This window comes from Aotus nancymaae, unplaced genomic scaffold (assembly GCF_030222135.1).
Source record: "Aotus nancymaae isolate 86718 unplaced genomic scaffold, 86718_ANA_hifiasm-v0.15.2.pri h1tg000043l, whole genome shotgun sequence".
Taxonomy (NCBI): domain Eukaryota; kingdom Metazoa; phylum Chordata; class Mammalia; order Primates; family Aotidae; genus Aotus; species Aotus nancymaae.
In genome coordinates this window covers 7,305,519-7,320,862 of record NW_026988457.1, presented here as the reverse complement: position 1 = coordinate 7,320,862, position 15,344 = coordinate 7,305,519, and the positions used below count along the sequence as shown (strand labels likewise).

The following is a 15,344-nucleotide window of genomic DNA, read 5'->3' as shown; positions in this document are numbered from 1 at the left end:
TAAGCCCTCTATGTTATTCTGATGCATGCTGATGTTAGAAAACTGCACAAGAAAAAAATATTGTACAACTTTCAACCTAACAGTTTCATGTTATTTCTTTCTAGCGTATATTGGTTTTTTATTGACAATATGAATAAAACTGATTAATCACTGCCAGAACTTATAAAGAAAAGGAAGGAAGGAAGGAAGACAGGCAACTAGACATGCTGGCTAGCTTAAATAAAGAATATCAAGAATAAAAAGAAGGGACATTACTACAGATTATATAAATGTTAAAATAATACAATAATATGATGAAAAATTTTATTCCAACAAAACCTACCAAAACTGACACAAGAAAAAACAGATAATTTGGGGAGATCTGTAACTAATTAAATTAAAATTTTCATTAACTTTCCTAAAAGAAGAGATCCAGGATTAGATGTCTTTGCTTGTGAAGTTTACTAAATATTTCAGGGGAAAAAGCCCCAAAATAATCTTCTAAAAGCTTTCAATACATAAATAGATTTCACATTACAATGAAATTGGATTTCTTACAGAAATTGAGAATTCTTTTAGCCTTTAAAAATTAAATCAATATAGTATACCATGTTAACAGGAGAAAAACCACATGATCATCTCACTGTATATTTAAAAAGCATAAGATAAAATTCAACATGCATCATGATAGCAAGGTTTTGTTAATTATAAATAAGAGATGCATCACATTTATTGAAAATTATATATAATTAATAGATAAGAGGCAATATAACTAAAGATAAATGTTCAATGTTCTTCATCTGAGACGAAGAATTTAAAAAGAATGCCTGCTATAACCATGACTATAATAAATTACATTGGATGTACTGGGTGGTACCATAAGTTAAGAAAAAGAAATAACAAGACGTAAAGATATTAACAAGGGAAAAACTCCCCCGCTATTCATGGATGACACAATTACGCATACATATATGTTTGAAACAATCTATAGGAAAATAATTAGGAAGAATAAGTGGATTAACATTTCAGGATATTCTCTCAACATACTGAAACGGAAACACATTGTGGCACTGTTTACAACAGCAAACACCTGAAACCAACCCAAATGCCCATCAATGATAGACTGGATAAAGAAAATGTGGCATATAAATACCATGGAATACTATGCAGCCATAAAAAAGGATGATTTCATGTCCTTTGCAGGGACATGGATGAATCTGGAAACCATCATTCTCAACAAAGTGACACAAGAACAAAAAACTGAACACCACATGTTCTCACTCATAGGCAGGTGTTGAACAATGAGAATACATGGACATAGGGAGGGGAACATCACACAGTGGGGTCTGTTGGGGGTCGGGGAGGGATAGCAGGGGTGGGGAGATTGAGGAAGGATAACATTGGGAGAAATACCTAACGTAGGGGACAGGGGGATGGAGGCAGCAAACCACCACGGCAAGTGTATACCTATGTAACAGTCCTTCAAGATCTGCACATGTACCTCAGAAATTAAAGTATAATAATAATAAAAAAGAATCCCTTTTACAAAACCATGATCTCTCTTGAAAACAAGAAAAAATTTATAAAAGAAATCGACAAGATAATAAAAATATAAAATTCATTTTTAGCTTTGAAAAAGATGGTCTAAAATTACCTCCCATGCTAACAGCTAAAAAATTAGACAAATACAGGTAACAACTATTTTCAGATAACACAGGGAGTACAGGACTATGGACCCTAACGAGGGCAAAAACAAGAAAGTAAGTTCCCCTATCACCCACGTTTTCTTTATGGTGGTATTTCCTACATTATGGAAAATACTGAGTCCTGCAATGTTTTTGAGTTGACAAGACCGAGACTGCAGATCAAAAAGGCCAAGATGAATAGAATTTGCAAAACAGAGTTCCTGAGAGGAGGAAGGTATAAAGAAAAAAATTTCCAAAAACCTGAATCTTAGGCTGAATAGTAATCTACTTATGTGAAGCCTGAAAGCTCCAAGGGCTAGAAGAGAACAATTTTTTGAAAAGCATAATTATGAAGGAGCTATAACAAACATCACTGAGAGTGCATAGTGCTGGGAATTGTCTGCATTCCCTCCAGCCAAAAAGGAGAGATCTCATTAAATACACTGAGCATTCAGAAGAAATTCCATCAACGCCACTCTTTCTAAGTGTGGCAAAAGCAGTCCAAGAATAGAGGCCTCTCTAAATTTGCCTAGAAAGATCTAAAAACTTGCCTCATGAGCAAGGATAGGCTTTCCGACATACGGTGCTGGAACAAATGGACATTCATAGGCAAAAACATGTACCTCAACCTAAACCTCACACCTTACATAGGCATCAGCTCAAAATGGATGACAGACTTAAAAGTAAAACAACTTTTAAACCACAAACCATTATAGAAAACACAGTAGAAAATTGGGGAATATAGAGCTAGATGAAGAGTTCTTAGACAAGACAACAAAAGCATAACTATAAAAAGGTAAATCTGACAAGTCAGACTAAAAAAATTTAAATTTTTCTCTGCTAAAAATCCCATTGAAAGGATGAAACAATGAACTTGTCTAGGAGAAAATATTTGCAAACTACATTTCTGAAAAAGGACTTGTATTTGAATATACCAAAAACTTTCAGAGCTCAAAAGTTTAAAAGTAATCTAATTTAAAAATAGGCAAAAGACATGAAAAGACAATTCATGAAGGAGACATAATGATGGAAAATAAGCATATGAAAAGATGTTCTGCATCTTTATCCATTAGGAAAATGCATATTCTGACCACAATAAGATATCACTACATACCTATTAGAATGCTATAAAAAGAGAGAGAGAGAGAGAGAGAGAGAGAGAGAGAGAGAGAGAGATAAAACCAAGTGCTGACAACAATGAGGAGAAACTGGACTACTGACACATTGCCACCGGAAACATAAAGTGGTACAGCCACTCTAGAAGATAGTTTTGCAGTTTCTTATAAAACTAATGATATACTTACCATAGAGCCCAGTAATCTCACTTTTGGGTACTTAACCCAGAGAAATAAAAATGTATGTTCACGTAAAAACAAATGTACATTGTAACTTCATTTTTAATAGCCCAAAACTGGAAAAAATCTCATATGTCCTTTAGTAGGTGTATGTTTAAACAAACTGTCATCCATACCATAGAATATGACTGAGCAATAAAAAAGGAACATTCTATTAAATAATGCAACAACTTGGATGGATCACACAGTAGTATTTTCTTTTCTTTCTTCACAGTAGTGAAGAAAGATAAATGTCAAAATGTACCTCTGGAAAGTGTACGAATCCAAGAAGAAATAAGGAAAATTAGAAAAAAAAATATTGAATTGAATATAAAAAAGACTACATTTGTGCAATATAGGTAAAACTGTGCTTGGAGGAAAAGTTATGGCTTCAAATGTTCACATACTGTATCAGAAAACAAGAAAGGTCTAAAATCAAAGATCCAAGAGAAAGGTTGGGAAACATCTTCTGTAAAGGATAAGATAGTAAATATTTTAAGCTTTAAGCCATATTGTCTCTATTGCAACTATTTAACTCAGTCACAGTAATGTGAAAGCAGTGATAGACAATACATAAGCAAATGGGTGTGGCTGTATTCCAATAACTTTGTGTACAAAAACTGGTGGCAGTATGATCTGGCCCATGGTTAACAGTTTGTAGACACTCAATCTCAGTTTCCAGTCTAAGATACTGAAAGAAAAGAGCAAGCAAATCTGATCTAAATAGAAAGAAATAATAAGAGCAGAATTCACATAATAGAAAACAAAAAAAAAATTAATGAACACAGTATCATTTTTGGGGGGAAATCATAATATTGAAAAGCAATAGCTATTCTGATAATGAAAAAATGAAAAAAAAAACACAAAAATTAACAAAATCTGAAATAAAAGAGAGAACATCATTAAAGATCATATTTATATTTTAAAATATTAATAATACAATTTAAAAATTATAAAGAACTTTATAGGAATAAATCCAACAACTTAGATAAGATGGGTAAATTCACTAAAGACCAAAATAATAAAACAGATACAAAAATAAATATACTATCTGGATACTCACTTATCAATTCCAAAAACTGAATCTATGATTTAACTTTCTCAAGACGAAAATTCCAGGCAGAAATGTCTCCACTGGGGAATTCGCAAACATTTTAGGATAAATAATACTAAAGCTACAAATGATGTAATCTCATGGCTGGAAAATAATAAGTAAACTACAGAAAGTGCTAGATCTATCATGTGAGTTTAGAAAGATCTAAAACAACTCAGTGAGTTTATTAAAATTAAGTGGCAAGATTATAAAATATAAAATCAATAAACTAATACAAAATCTTCCTTTTTTTCAGTTTTATTGAGGTAAAATTGACATAGGCAATCATGGATTTGCTATATTTTAAGATAAATTAATTTCATACACTATGTACTCTCTTTTTTGTCTGGCTTCTAATTCCCAATTGGAAAGTTAGAGCAAAAAATTGAACATAATATTATCAGACATGAAAATTTAAAAAGACATAAAATAAGTATAAGGGCTTTACAATGAAAACTACAATAAGTTGCTGAAAAAATTAAAGATCTCAGTGAATGACAGACAATTTCAAAAGTCTGAATACTCAAGATGAAGAGTCTCCTCAAATTTAAAGGTTCAACAGGATTGTAATTAAAATTTCAGCAGGATTTCTGTTTTTGTTGTTTTAGAATTGAAAAGTCAGTTCTAAAATTTATATGAAAATGAAATTAACCTAGAAAAATCAAAGCAATTTTTAAAAGAATACTTAGAGGACATCTCTTTCACAACTTATTATAAAGCTACAATACAAAAAGATAGTGCAGTACTGGCATATAGTTCATGGAATAGAACGGAGTCTAGAAATAGATCTACACATAGGTGGTCAATTGATTTTAAATCAATGCTAAGGTAATTTAATGGTACTGAAACTTTAACATACCATGGACAGAGCCAAATCCCAACATTAACATCACCACAGACACAAAAACTAAGTCAACAGATCAGAAACCAAAAAATTAAAGATGAAACTATAAAACTTTATTTCAGAAGGAAATATAGTAGAACATCTACATGATTTTGTGGTAGGTAAAGATTTATTATAATTTACAAATGGCACAAATCACAAAATAAACTATTTGAGACAATGAACTCCGTCACATTGAAAACTTTTGTTATTAAAACTTTTAAGAAAATAATATAAACAACAAAATGGAATGAAAAATTCTAGACTGCAAGTTTCTCACAAAGGACATATAGAAAGAATATATAAAGAACTCATATCTCAACAAGAGAAACAAATTTTAAAAGATAGCAAGGGATTTCAGTGGCCCATAGGCATATGCAAAAAAAAAATAATAATAATACTCACCATCATTAATCAATAGGAAAGAAAAAATAAAACTAAGTGAGATATGATTACCCACCCAGTTTAAAGTCTTAAAAAGATTGACAATACCAAGTGCTGACAAGAATGTGGAACAAATAGAACTTCTACACATTGCTGACAGGAATATAAAATGATACAACTACTTTGCAAAACAGCTCAGCAGTTTTGTATAAAGTTAACCATATACTTACTATCCAGAATTTTAATCCTAGTGTTTAGCCATGGGAAATGAAAATTTATGCCCACGCCAAGACGTGTTTTCAAATATCTACAGAATCACTGTTTATAAACTACACCAAAATGGAAAAACCCAGATGGCTATCAACAGGTAAACAGAAGAACAGATTATTGATAGCCATATAATTGGATATTACCTAGCAATAGAAAGGAATGGACTACTCATAAACAGAAAGACATCGATAAATTACAGACCATTAGGTTGAATGAAAGAAGACAGACACCCAGAAAGTATGTACTGTTGATTCCATCTATATGAAAACCTCGAAAAGGCAAATCTAATTCACAATGTTAAAAAGCACTTCAGTGTTTCCCTGGGGCAGAAATGGGAGTGAATTAACAAAGGAGACACACAGAACTTTCAGATGATGGGTATATTCTACATCCTGATTGTGGTGTTGGTTATATGGATGCACAAACTAATCAAAACTCATTAAAATGTAAGCTCAAAATGAGTGCTTTTTATTGAGTTGAAACAATATAAACCATTTCAATGATGTTTATCTGAAAACTTGAAAAAACAAACATATGCAAAATATTGAATTTCTAAGAATAAATCAATTTAGAAACATGTAAGACTTCTACATAGAAAATTAAAAATCGTTACTGAAAAAAATTAAGAACACCAAAGGAAATGGAAGGAATATATGATGATCACAGTTTGTAAGTGACGGACTGAACGAGACCTATATAGCCCCAGTTGCAGTAGATCCAAATATTCCATTACTTATGAAAACCCCAGCAAGGTGTTTTTAAAAAGGATATTGACAAACTAATTCTAAATATAAATGTAAATACAAAGCATCAAGAATAGCTCAGACTTTCTTGAGGAAAAATAACAGGGTGAGAAGATCTAACTCAAACCAATCATTAAATTTAAGGTTAATTATGACAGCATGGCTTAAAGACAGACAGAGATGAAGCAGAACTGTTTGCCAAAGCATAATCGAGTATATATGAAAAACTAATTTGTGACAAAAGTGACAGAACACAGAGAAAAGAATTGTCTTTCAAATAACTGGTGCTAGGTCACCTTCATATATCTATTACTCCTACCTCATTATATTGACAAAAAATTCCAAATGGATTACACATCTAAATACAAAAAGCAAAGAAGAAAGCAGCCAGAAGGTAAGGCGGGGAAAATGTAGACAAAGCTTTTACAACACCAAAAGCACTAAACAATAAAGCACTTAAATTATAAAGGGAATTTACTTAAAATTTACAACTTCTGTTGACCAAAATAGACCATTTTAATAAGAAAAGCCACAGAATGGGAGAAGATACATGTATGACATAATCATCAAAGGGCTCGTTTTCCAAAAATTAATAAGAAAAAAAGAAAAACCCCCACAATTTAGAAAAATGGACAAAAGGTTTCAACAAGCAAATCACAAAAGAAGAAAACAAAAGACCAACGTATTCAAAAAGTGCTCTCCTCATCAGGAGAATGCAAACTAAAAATACAATGGAATGCTACTATACTTCCACCAAAATGGCTAAAATGACAGAGACTAAAAATACTAAGTCCTATCAAAGATAGGAAGCAACAAGACCTCTCATAATCTGCTGCTGAGTTAGTAAACTAGTAAAACCACTTTGGAAAACGATTTGGCATTATCTAGTAAAACTGAACATATACAAACACTATGAATCAGCAATTACACTCCAAATTATTTAACACATATGCATATTAATCTGAGTACACCCACGTAATAGTAGTACAAAGTAATTATAAGTGGCATTATCTATATAACAGTATTATTTGTAATAACTTAGAAATGAAAATCAAATGCCCATCATCAGTAAAATGAATTAATAGATTATGGTATAGTCACATAAACAAACAAAAGTAGAATAAGAATGAACAAACTATTGTTATATGCAACAACAGCGGATGAATCTCATAAAAATAATATTGAACAAAAGAAGCCAGAGACAAAGAAATACATATGATGTACTTACATAACATAAAATTCAAAAAGGCTATTCCAGTATTAAAAGTCAGGGTAAGGAATTGGGGGAAAAAAGCAAGAACAGAGACTGGGAAAAAAGTGCAAAGTAGGGGTTCCTGGTGTACAGTCTATTTGTTGGCTTGGGTGATGATGAGTTTGTTCATTCTTTCAGTGAGCTTTTACATTCTGTATTTGTGTTATACATCTATAAAAACTGTTAATACATACAAAAACTGTGTGTTTGTGTGTGTGTGTGTGTGTGTGTGTGTGTACATGTGCACAATTTTACTTTAAGAATGATGGGCAGTCTCTTAACAGATAAGATAATGTTTGCTTATTCAAGTTCCAATGATGTTATATGTATCATTGTAGATTTATTTTGAAAGTTGGTTGGTTGGTTAGTTGGTTGGTTGGTTGGTTATTTATTTATTTGAGATGCAGTCTCGCTCTGTCACCCACGCTGGAGTGCAGCAGTGCGATCTCAGCTCACTGCAACCTCCACCTCCTGGGTTCAAGCAATTCTTCTGCCTCAGCCTCCCAAGTAGCTGGGATTACAGGCATGCACCACCACACCCTGCTAAGTTTTGTATTTTTAGTAGAGATGAGGTTTCACCATGTTTTCCAGGCTAGTCTCCAACTCCTGGCCTCAAGTGATCTGCCCATCTCAGCCTTCCAAAGTGCTGGAATTACCAGCGTGAGCCACCATGCCTAGCCTGAAACTTTATATTTTAAACTTTTTATCACCCTCCAACGATGCCTGATTTTATCAAGTTACCATCTGCACATGTTTAACTTTTTACTGGAAATAGTAACATGCACTAAATGACAGTGAATTACTAATACAACAGTAAACATTTTAAAATCACTGAAGATCTCTGCGTAGACTGAAATATTGTATCACAATTTTTTATATACTAACTAACCAAAAATATCAGAACAATTTAATTGTGAAATGTAATCACAAGATACATAATCTACATTCTCAAGAACTTTTACTATATATGTTTTTGTGTACTATTTCACTACATTTAAAAAGTGTAAAATGAATAAAAACAAATATTCATGCATACCTCATATTTTCAGCTGAATCTTCCGGCATTGGAGCAACAGTTTGTACAGCTGGAAGATTTTTGCTAGTAGCACCATTGACAAAACTAGAAGAGGAGGAAGAGGAGGAGGACCCTGAATCCACGGCACCTGTTCCCAAAATAATAATTTTTAGCCTTAAACATAAATTTATTTAAAAAAATTTTAATTACACCATTACTATCTGATTTTGAAAGAATTACTCATCAGAATTTCAAGACAGAATTTGATAATTGATCATTTGGCCATTAGTAAGTATGCTAATAAATATAATTTTAAATAGCAGATGTTGCATTGAAATCTAATTGATTTACTTACATTAATCTAACAAAACTACATACTACAAATGGGGTATAAATAAAAAACATCAACAAATGAAAAAAATTTTAGATAAAATGTTGATAAAACAATGCAAATTTAGGTGTGAAAAACTTATCTTTTTATAGCTACATTGTAATATTTTTGGTTTTCATCATTTAAGACATATTCGCAATGAACTGTCTGAGAATAAATTTGTGGCACCGTAGCATCAAATACTCCTTTTGATAAGATCACTGCTTAAGGAGGACTATAATGAGTTATAATAGTACCTGGTCTTAAAACAATGAGTGTTTCCTTAATAATATGAGGATGCCATTTCAGTAAAGAATTTTCTATAATATGCCACTTAAGTATTTTAAATAGTTGTGGAGTTCAGGCACATCTAGTGTTCCTAAATATTATCATATCTTATACTAATTCCCATAAAACTGAATTGCTTACTGATATTTCCACTATAACATTTTATGGCACCTATGTGCCAACATCTGAAATGAACAATATGCCCAGTTTAGATGTTGGCTCACAATTTATTCACATACACACACATATATTTTTTAAAAGTTTATCACTTACACTTTTATTTCTCATTGTAATATCATAAAAACTCCTGCTATCATCACTTTCCATATTTATTATTAATTCTTAAAATAGAAATTAAAAAGAAAACATCATGACTTGTCTCAATGAAGATAAAAAAAGGTGGTTTCATTATTCATTTACCTAACTCCTAACAAGAATAAAGACTTTATTCGATCAGAAATACTAGATGTAGATTTTTTCCTGCTATATTAGCATATTTTTAAAACCTTTGCACTTTTAAAGTATATACTTTAGTCAAAGAAAAACAGTTTTAATCCTATTTCTAGAAAGCTGAATGAGTATAAAGAATGAAACTCTAATACTGGAAAGACTTTAAAGTCTTCAGACAAGCCAGATAGATATATTTATTTACAATACAGATAAATAATAGATGGTCTATGTTTTGACAGAATGTCATTAATGACATTTATTTGCTAATATAAATATTCTTAATAGAGTACATTCTACTTACTACAACCCCATAAATGTGTTGTTCATGGTATGTCAGACTCAGGTGGTATGATCAACAAGATAGATACAGAAAGCACAAAAAAGAGCTATGAAATTAATAAAAATGGGAAGAATCTAAGTAATGATAATAAATGGAAAAGTTCAAGGCTATACAGTTTGGAGAAGAGAAGACTACTATAGTCAGGGAAGAAAAGTCAGGGATCATCTTGCGCTGTATAAATACCTAAAATGGAATCACAAAGATTTGGGTAAGGATTTATTTAGCTAATAATCAACAGGAACATTTCTGGTAATTTACAAAAAAAAGTTATTTTAGGCAGACTTTTAATATTTGTAAGAATTTGAAATGTTTTGTTCCTAGATTCATTAGGAATTTGTTGGGCAATGAATTGGATCAAATTATAATCTATGTATATGAATTAATTCAATGTCAAACAATGGTTCTTATTCACATGCACTTTTTATCAAGTTGAGGCTCTTGCATATTGTCAAGGTTCTTAGGGGAGCTCTGCCTTCCTTAGGGGATTTAGCAAAGAATATATGTTAGGATTCAACCAATCTATGTCCCCAAGTCCGCTTTCTATCACTAACATTTTTAGTACATCTTGATATTCATGATACATTGTACTATTTTTATATATCAAACTTCAGTGTTCAAATTATCCTTTGCTTCTGCTCCCCAAATATCTTTCAATAATCTGATTTCACTCTGAAAATAAACAGCACTGTTTTGAGAAGACTCAAAACCAATACTGCCCTCTAAAATGACCACTAAAAAATGCACTCTAGAACTATAGACAAATTCTAAAAAGTCACAACACAAAATATAACCTTCTTAAAAATTAAGATAATCTTAAATGATTAGGGTATTTTAATTTTGAAGATCAAATAAGCAGAAAAATGAAGATATAGAAAACATAAAAAGATGAGTATCACAAAAATATATAAGGACAATACCTGTTGTATTAATCATACTTTTTGGTGTAGCTCCAGTAGCAGCAAATATATTAGAGGTACTGCCTGTTGGCAGCCCACTTCCAGCAGTAGTGGCTCCCACAGTGGTTACAGCTAAACTACCTGGAGGTGGCTTCTTTACAGGCACCACAACACTCCTGCAAAGAAAGGAAGGATTGAAAATAACAAACATGAGGTTGAAGATGAATTTTAATCCCACTGCAGCAGATATACACAGTCAACATTAAATTCCTCCCTCTTTCTTCTTTTAATTAAAAGTAACTTTTTCAAGTCCTTAGTCCAGCTTCATCAGTGAAAAGGATATGGACGTAAAGGATATATTAAAAGTGCGCTGACTAATTGATTTGGCCAACATTTACGTAGACTTTGGAGTCTGCAAACCTTTCTTAAAACGGCATATGGACTGTGGTCATAAATCTGGGAATATTAGAAATGTGTGCTAAAGTTGGGAGATTTTGCCTATGCACGGAGAATTTTTGGCAAAATATACGTAAAATGTCCATCTGATCCATATCACATTCTCCATATATAAAATGTTCATAAATATGTGAAAACATAAAACATTTGAATGTCACGTTCTTTTTTTTCTTTTTCTTTTTCTTTTCTTTTATTTTGAGACAGAGTCTTACTCTGTCACCCAGGCTGGAATCAATGGTGTGATTATTGGCTCGCTTTAACCTCTGCCTCCTGGGTTCAAACAATTCTCCCATCTCAGCCTCCCAAGTAGCTGGGATCACAGAGGCGTGCCACCATGCCTGGCTAATTTTTGTATTTTTAGCAGAGACAGGGTTTCGCCATGTTGTGACGCTGGTCTCAAACTCCTGACTTCAGGTGATCAGTCTGCCTTGGCCTCCCAAAATGCTGCAATTACAGGCATGAGCCACCATGCCTGGCCTTTAAATGCCAAATTCTAAAGTTTCTTTATAGTAAAGCTGACAATTAAACCAAGGAATAATAAATAACATCTAAGGGCATAATAAGGTTATACTTTACTTTTCTGAAGAAAATTGATTTGCTTTTATAGTAGGAATATTGTCATAATGAAAGATAATGGAGATGACAGAAAGACATTTGGTTAGAAGTTTAATTTTTGAGCCTTGGTTTACCTAACAGAGGAGTTCAACACATCTCCAGGTTTCTTTAGCATATTTTAAATGTATTTCATTTAAAAATTTCTGAATTTGACATTGTGTTAAGGTTAAATGACATATAAATGTGGATATTAGTCATTTTTTAAAATTGTTTACAGTTTTAAAAAGAAATCTTAAAGAAACTACTTCTCTAACTTAACAAATATCTAAACTTCCTTGCAGTAAAGGTTCACTCTTCTCAAAGTTTATAGCACTGCAAACTTCATTTAACAAATATCTTCCCAACCTTACTCAACCACCATTGAATTAATTCATCTACAAATAGATGAGCTATTTTAATCAAATGTAATGCTTGGAAACTGGTGACTGACAATACCAAAATATCCAACTTGGTCTATATCTTTTTAAAGCATCTCAATTTGATAATTATTCAATGAATAAAATCTACCTAAAGAAAACTACATCAGTGGTCCATTCTCAAATATGCCTGTTGCTTAAACTTCTTTAATACTAACACTTTTTTCCCCATAAATGAGTGGTTTTGTTAATATCTTCAATGACTTCTTTAATATTCATAATCTAAATTTGCAGTATTATTCTTAATTTTAGAAATACTTAAATTTTTTTGTGTGATCAAAGGTATTATAATCTTAAATGGTTTTACTCATGGCAAAAAATTTTCTTCACTAACTCCTTCTAGGTAATATCTTCTTTTTTTCTTTAAGGATATTGAAGTCAAATTCTTTAGACTCAACCTTTAACTCTCATCTATCTAATTACCTAATCCACACAGTATGCTTTCAATCCCTACATTGACAAGTCCTTATCTAATGCCTTCATTTAGTTCAATGAGAGGCAGTGTGACATTGCAGAACATAGGATGTGGACCATATTTCAAGACTAAGGCTTAAAAACTGGACCACTCTCAAGCTGTATGATCTTAATATTCTTTCAGTGTAACATCGTAAGACTAATGCTACCTCCTTCACATACAATTGGGAGATTAAATGAGATCATATTTAAAAGGACTTTGTCAATATGAGGTATATGATAAATGTTAATAATTTTTACCACTGTCTAAAGTGAAATACATTTTTTTTTTTGAGACGGAGTTTCGCTCGTTACCCAGGCTGGAGTGCAATGGCGCGATCTCGGCTCACCGCAACCTCCGCCTCCTGGGTTCAGGCAATTCTCCTGCCTCAGCCTCCTGAGTAGCTGGGATTACAGGCACGCGCCACCATGCCCAGCTAATTTTTTGTATTAGTAGAGACGGGGTTTCACCATGTTGACCAGGATGGTCTCGATCTCTTGACCTCGTGATCCACCCGCCTCGGCCTCCCAAAGTGCTGGGATTACAGGCTTGAGACATTTTTTGTCTATGGGATATAAAGCATCTACTTATAATTAGCTACATAAAGATCAATAGAAAAAAAGAGCATGCGAATATCTGGGAGTTGTCATCAAAATTATCCTCTAAACTTATAAACTAATGTGAGATGTACTATTTCATTGGCTCTCCAGCAAGACAACAAAACTATCAACTGCTGATTTGAAGAGAAGTCGTTAGTGAAACTCTAATGCTCTTTTTTCTGCATCTCTCATGATTTTTTTTTAGGACAACATCAGACACAAAGCTTTTTATATACAGATAAAGAATCATGAGCTAATTAACAGTGCTATAAGATGAATTTGTGGAAGGTAGAAAAACCATTACTAAAAATTTCTGATCTGTTGATCATTACTAACTTTGAGCAAAAGCTCTCTCTAACAGACTGTTATCTTGTCAAGTGTGGAAGCTATGAGAAATAAATTAAATTATGAAAAATAAGTTATGTGAATGAGAGAAAAAAATTATCGCTCTAAATCCTGAAATTATAACTTATAAGTAAAATATAGAAAGGTTAAATGCCTACTTATTAAAAATCTGAAAGCACTGAATTAATAGCAATTGATGTGAAAGCTTCCAGATATTTCATTGCTGGCAAACTCAGCAAAGTTTGACAGCATGACACAGAATTCTGACATTACAAACCTGGGTTAGAATTCTACCTTTAGCAGTTACTACGTGGTATCGGGCATATAGATCTCTCTAAGCTTCATTCTCCTCCCCATTAAAATGAGATGCATAATGGTAATATTATCATAAACTTAAGACTGCTATAAAGATTGTTATAAAAGTATGTGATAAGATTGTTATAAAGATAAAAGGAGATAACACCTATGAAGTACTTAGCACAGTACATGGAATATTCTAAGCAGCTAATACATTTTAGCTATTATTAGTATTGCTATGGCTCCCAAAAGCACTGATATAGTCCTGGTCCACATCAGCAAAAATACCCAGACTGAAAGAAGCAATAATCCTCATATACTCTGCCATTGTCACATCTCATAAACAAAATCCTATGTGTAACTTTAGGCACTATATTTCAAGAATAATGACAAACAGCATCATGTCCATAAGAGAACAGTTAGGATGACAGCTGATCTGGAAAACAAGTTATGTGAGACAAGGATGAAAGGACAGAAAATTACAGTTACAAGGTGAGAAAAAATTATAGCACTTTTTAAAAAATCTGAAGGTATGATAAGAAAACAAAATGAAACTTCCATGTACCTCAAAATATCAAATTAGGGACCAAAAAGAAGAAAAAAATCTCTGATAATTTTTACGAACTCCAGTTTCTAATCACTGATGTGTTTAAATGGCTGAGATGATCAAGTTACAAGAGTTTAGCTGAGAGAAGCAGGAATCCGTATTTGACTGATTTCTCAGATCTTTTTCTGAATCTACATTGTGAGTTTGTAAGAACTACTTCCCCGTTGATTCAGATGGCCAGACTGTTTACTTAGGATTAGAGGACTGTACATTCTTGTCCTTAATATTGTTTCTTCACCAATACTAGTCATTTCCTTTTATGTCAAACCATTCTCTTCCTAAGCAATTGATTTTAGAATTAATCTGAAAGTCCACACTTAACAGTATGTGTTGATAAATTATCTTTCAGACTGTTACTTGGTATCATCAACTATTTATAAATGAGACTAAAAATTTTCACCTCTTACAAAATCTTCTATCAGATTGTTACAAAACATTTCACACTGGCTAGCTATTCCATCTACACCAAAAAAGTCTTACTTAGAAGTCTAGGTACCTACTGTGGGTAACTATTTAGGGTACATAAATACACTAAAATATACACAAATTTTGTTGGTATATTTTCTCTAGAGT

General features: G+C 32.3%; 1 protein-coding gene across 10 annotated transcripts in view; it reads right to left on the bottom strand.

Annotated features, from left to right (window-relative positions):
- NBEA (neurobeachin) overlaps positions 1–15,344 on the bottom strand; it is a 743,003-nt gene that overhangs the window by 456,947 nt on the left and 270,712 nt on the right. For 9 of the 10 annotated variants that reach the window (XM_012465562.2, XM_064361756.1, XM_064361759.1 and 6 more), the window contains 2 exons: positions 11,004–11,158; positions 8,660–8,786 (listed from right to left, as the gene is read on the bottom strand). In XM_012465562.2, the coding sequence (XP_012320985.2) occupies positions 8,660–8,786; positions 11,004–11,158 (282 nt within the window). The remainder of the gene's footprint in view (positions 1–8,659; positions 8,787–11,003; positions 11,159–15,344) is intronic. The other variant, XM_064361757.1, reaches the window with a different exon arrangement.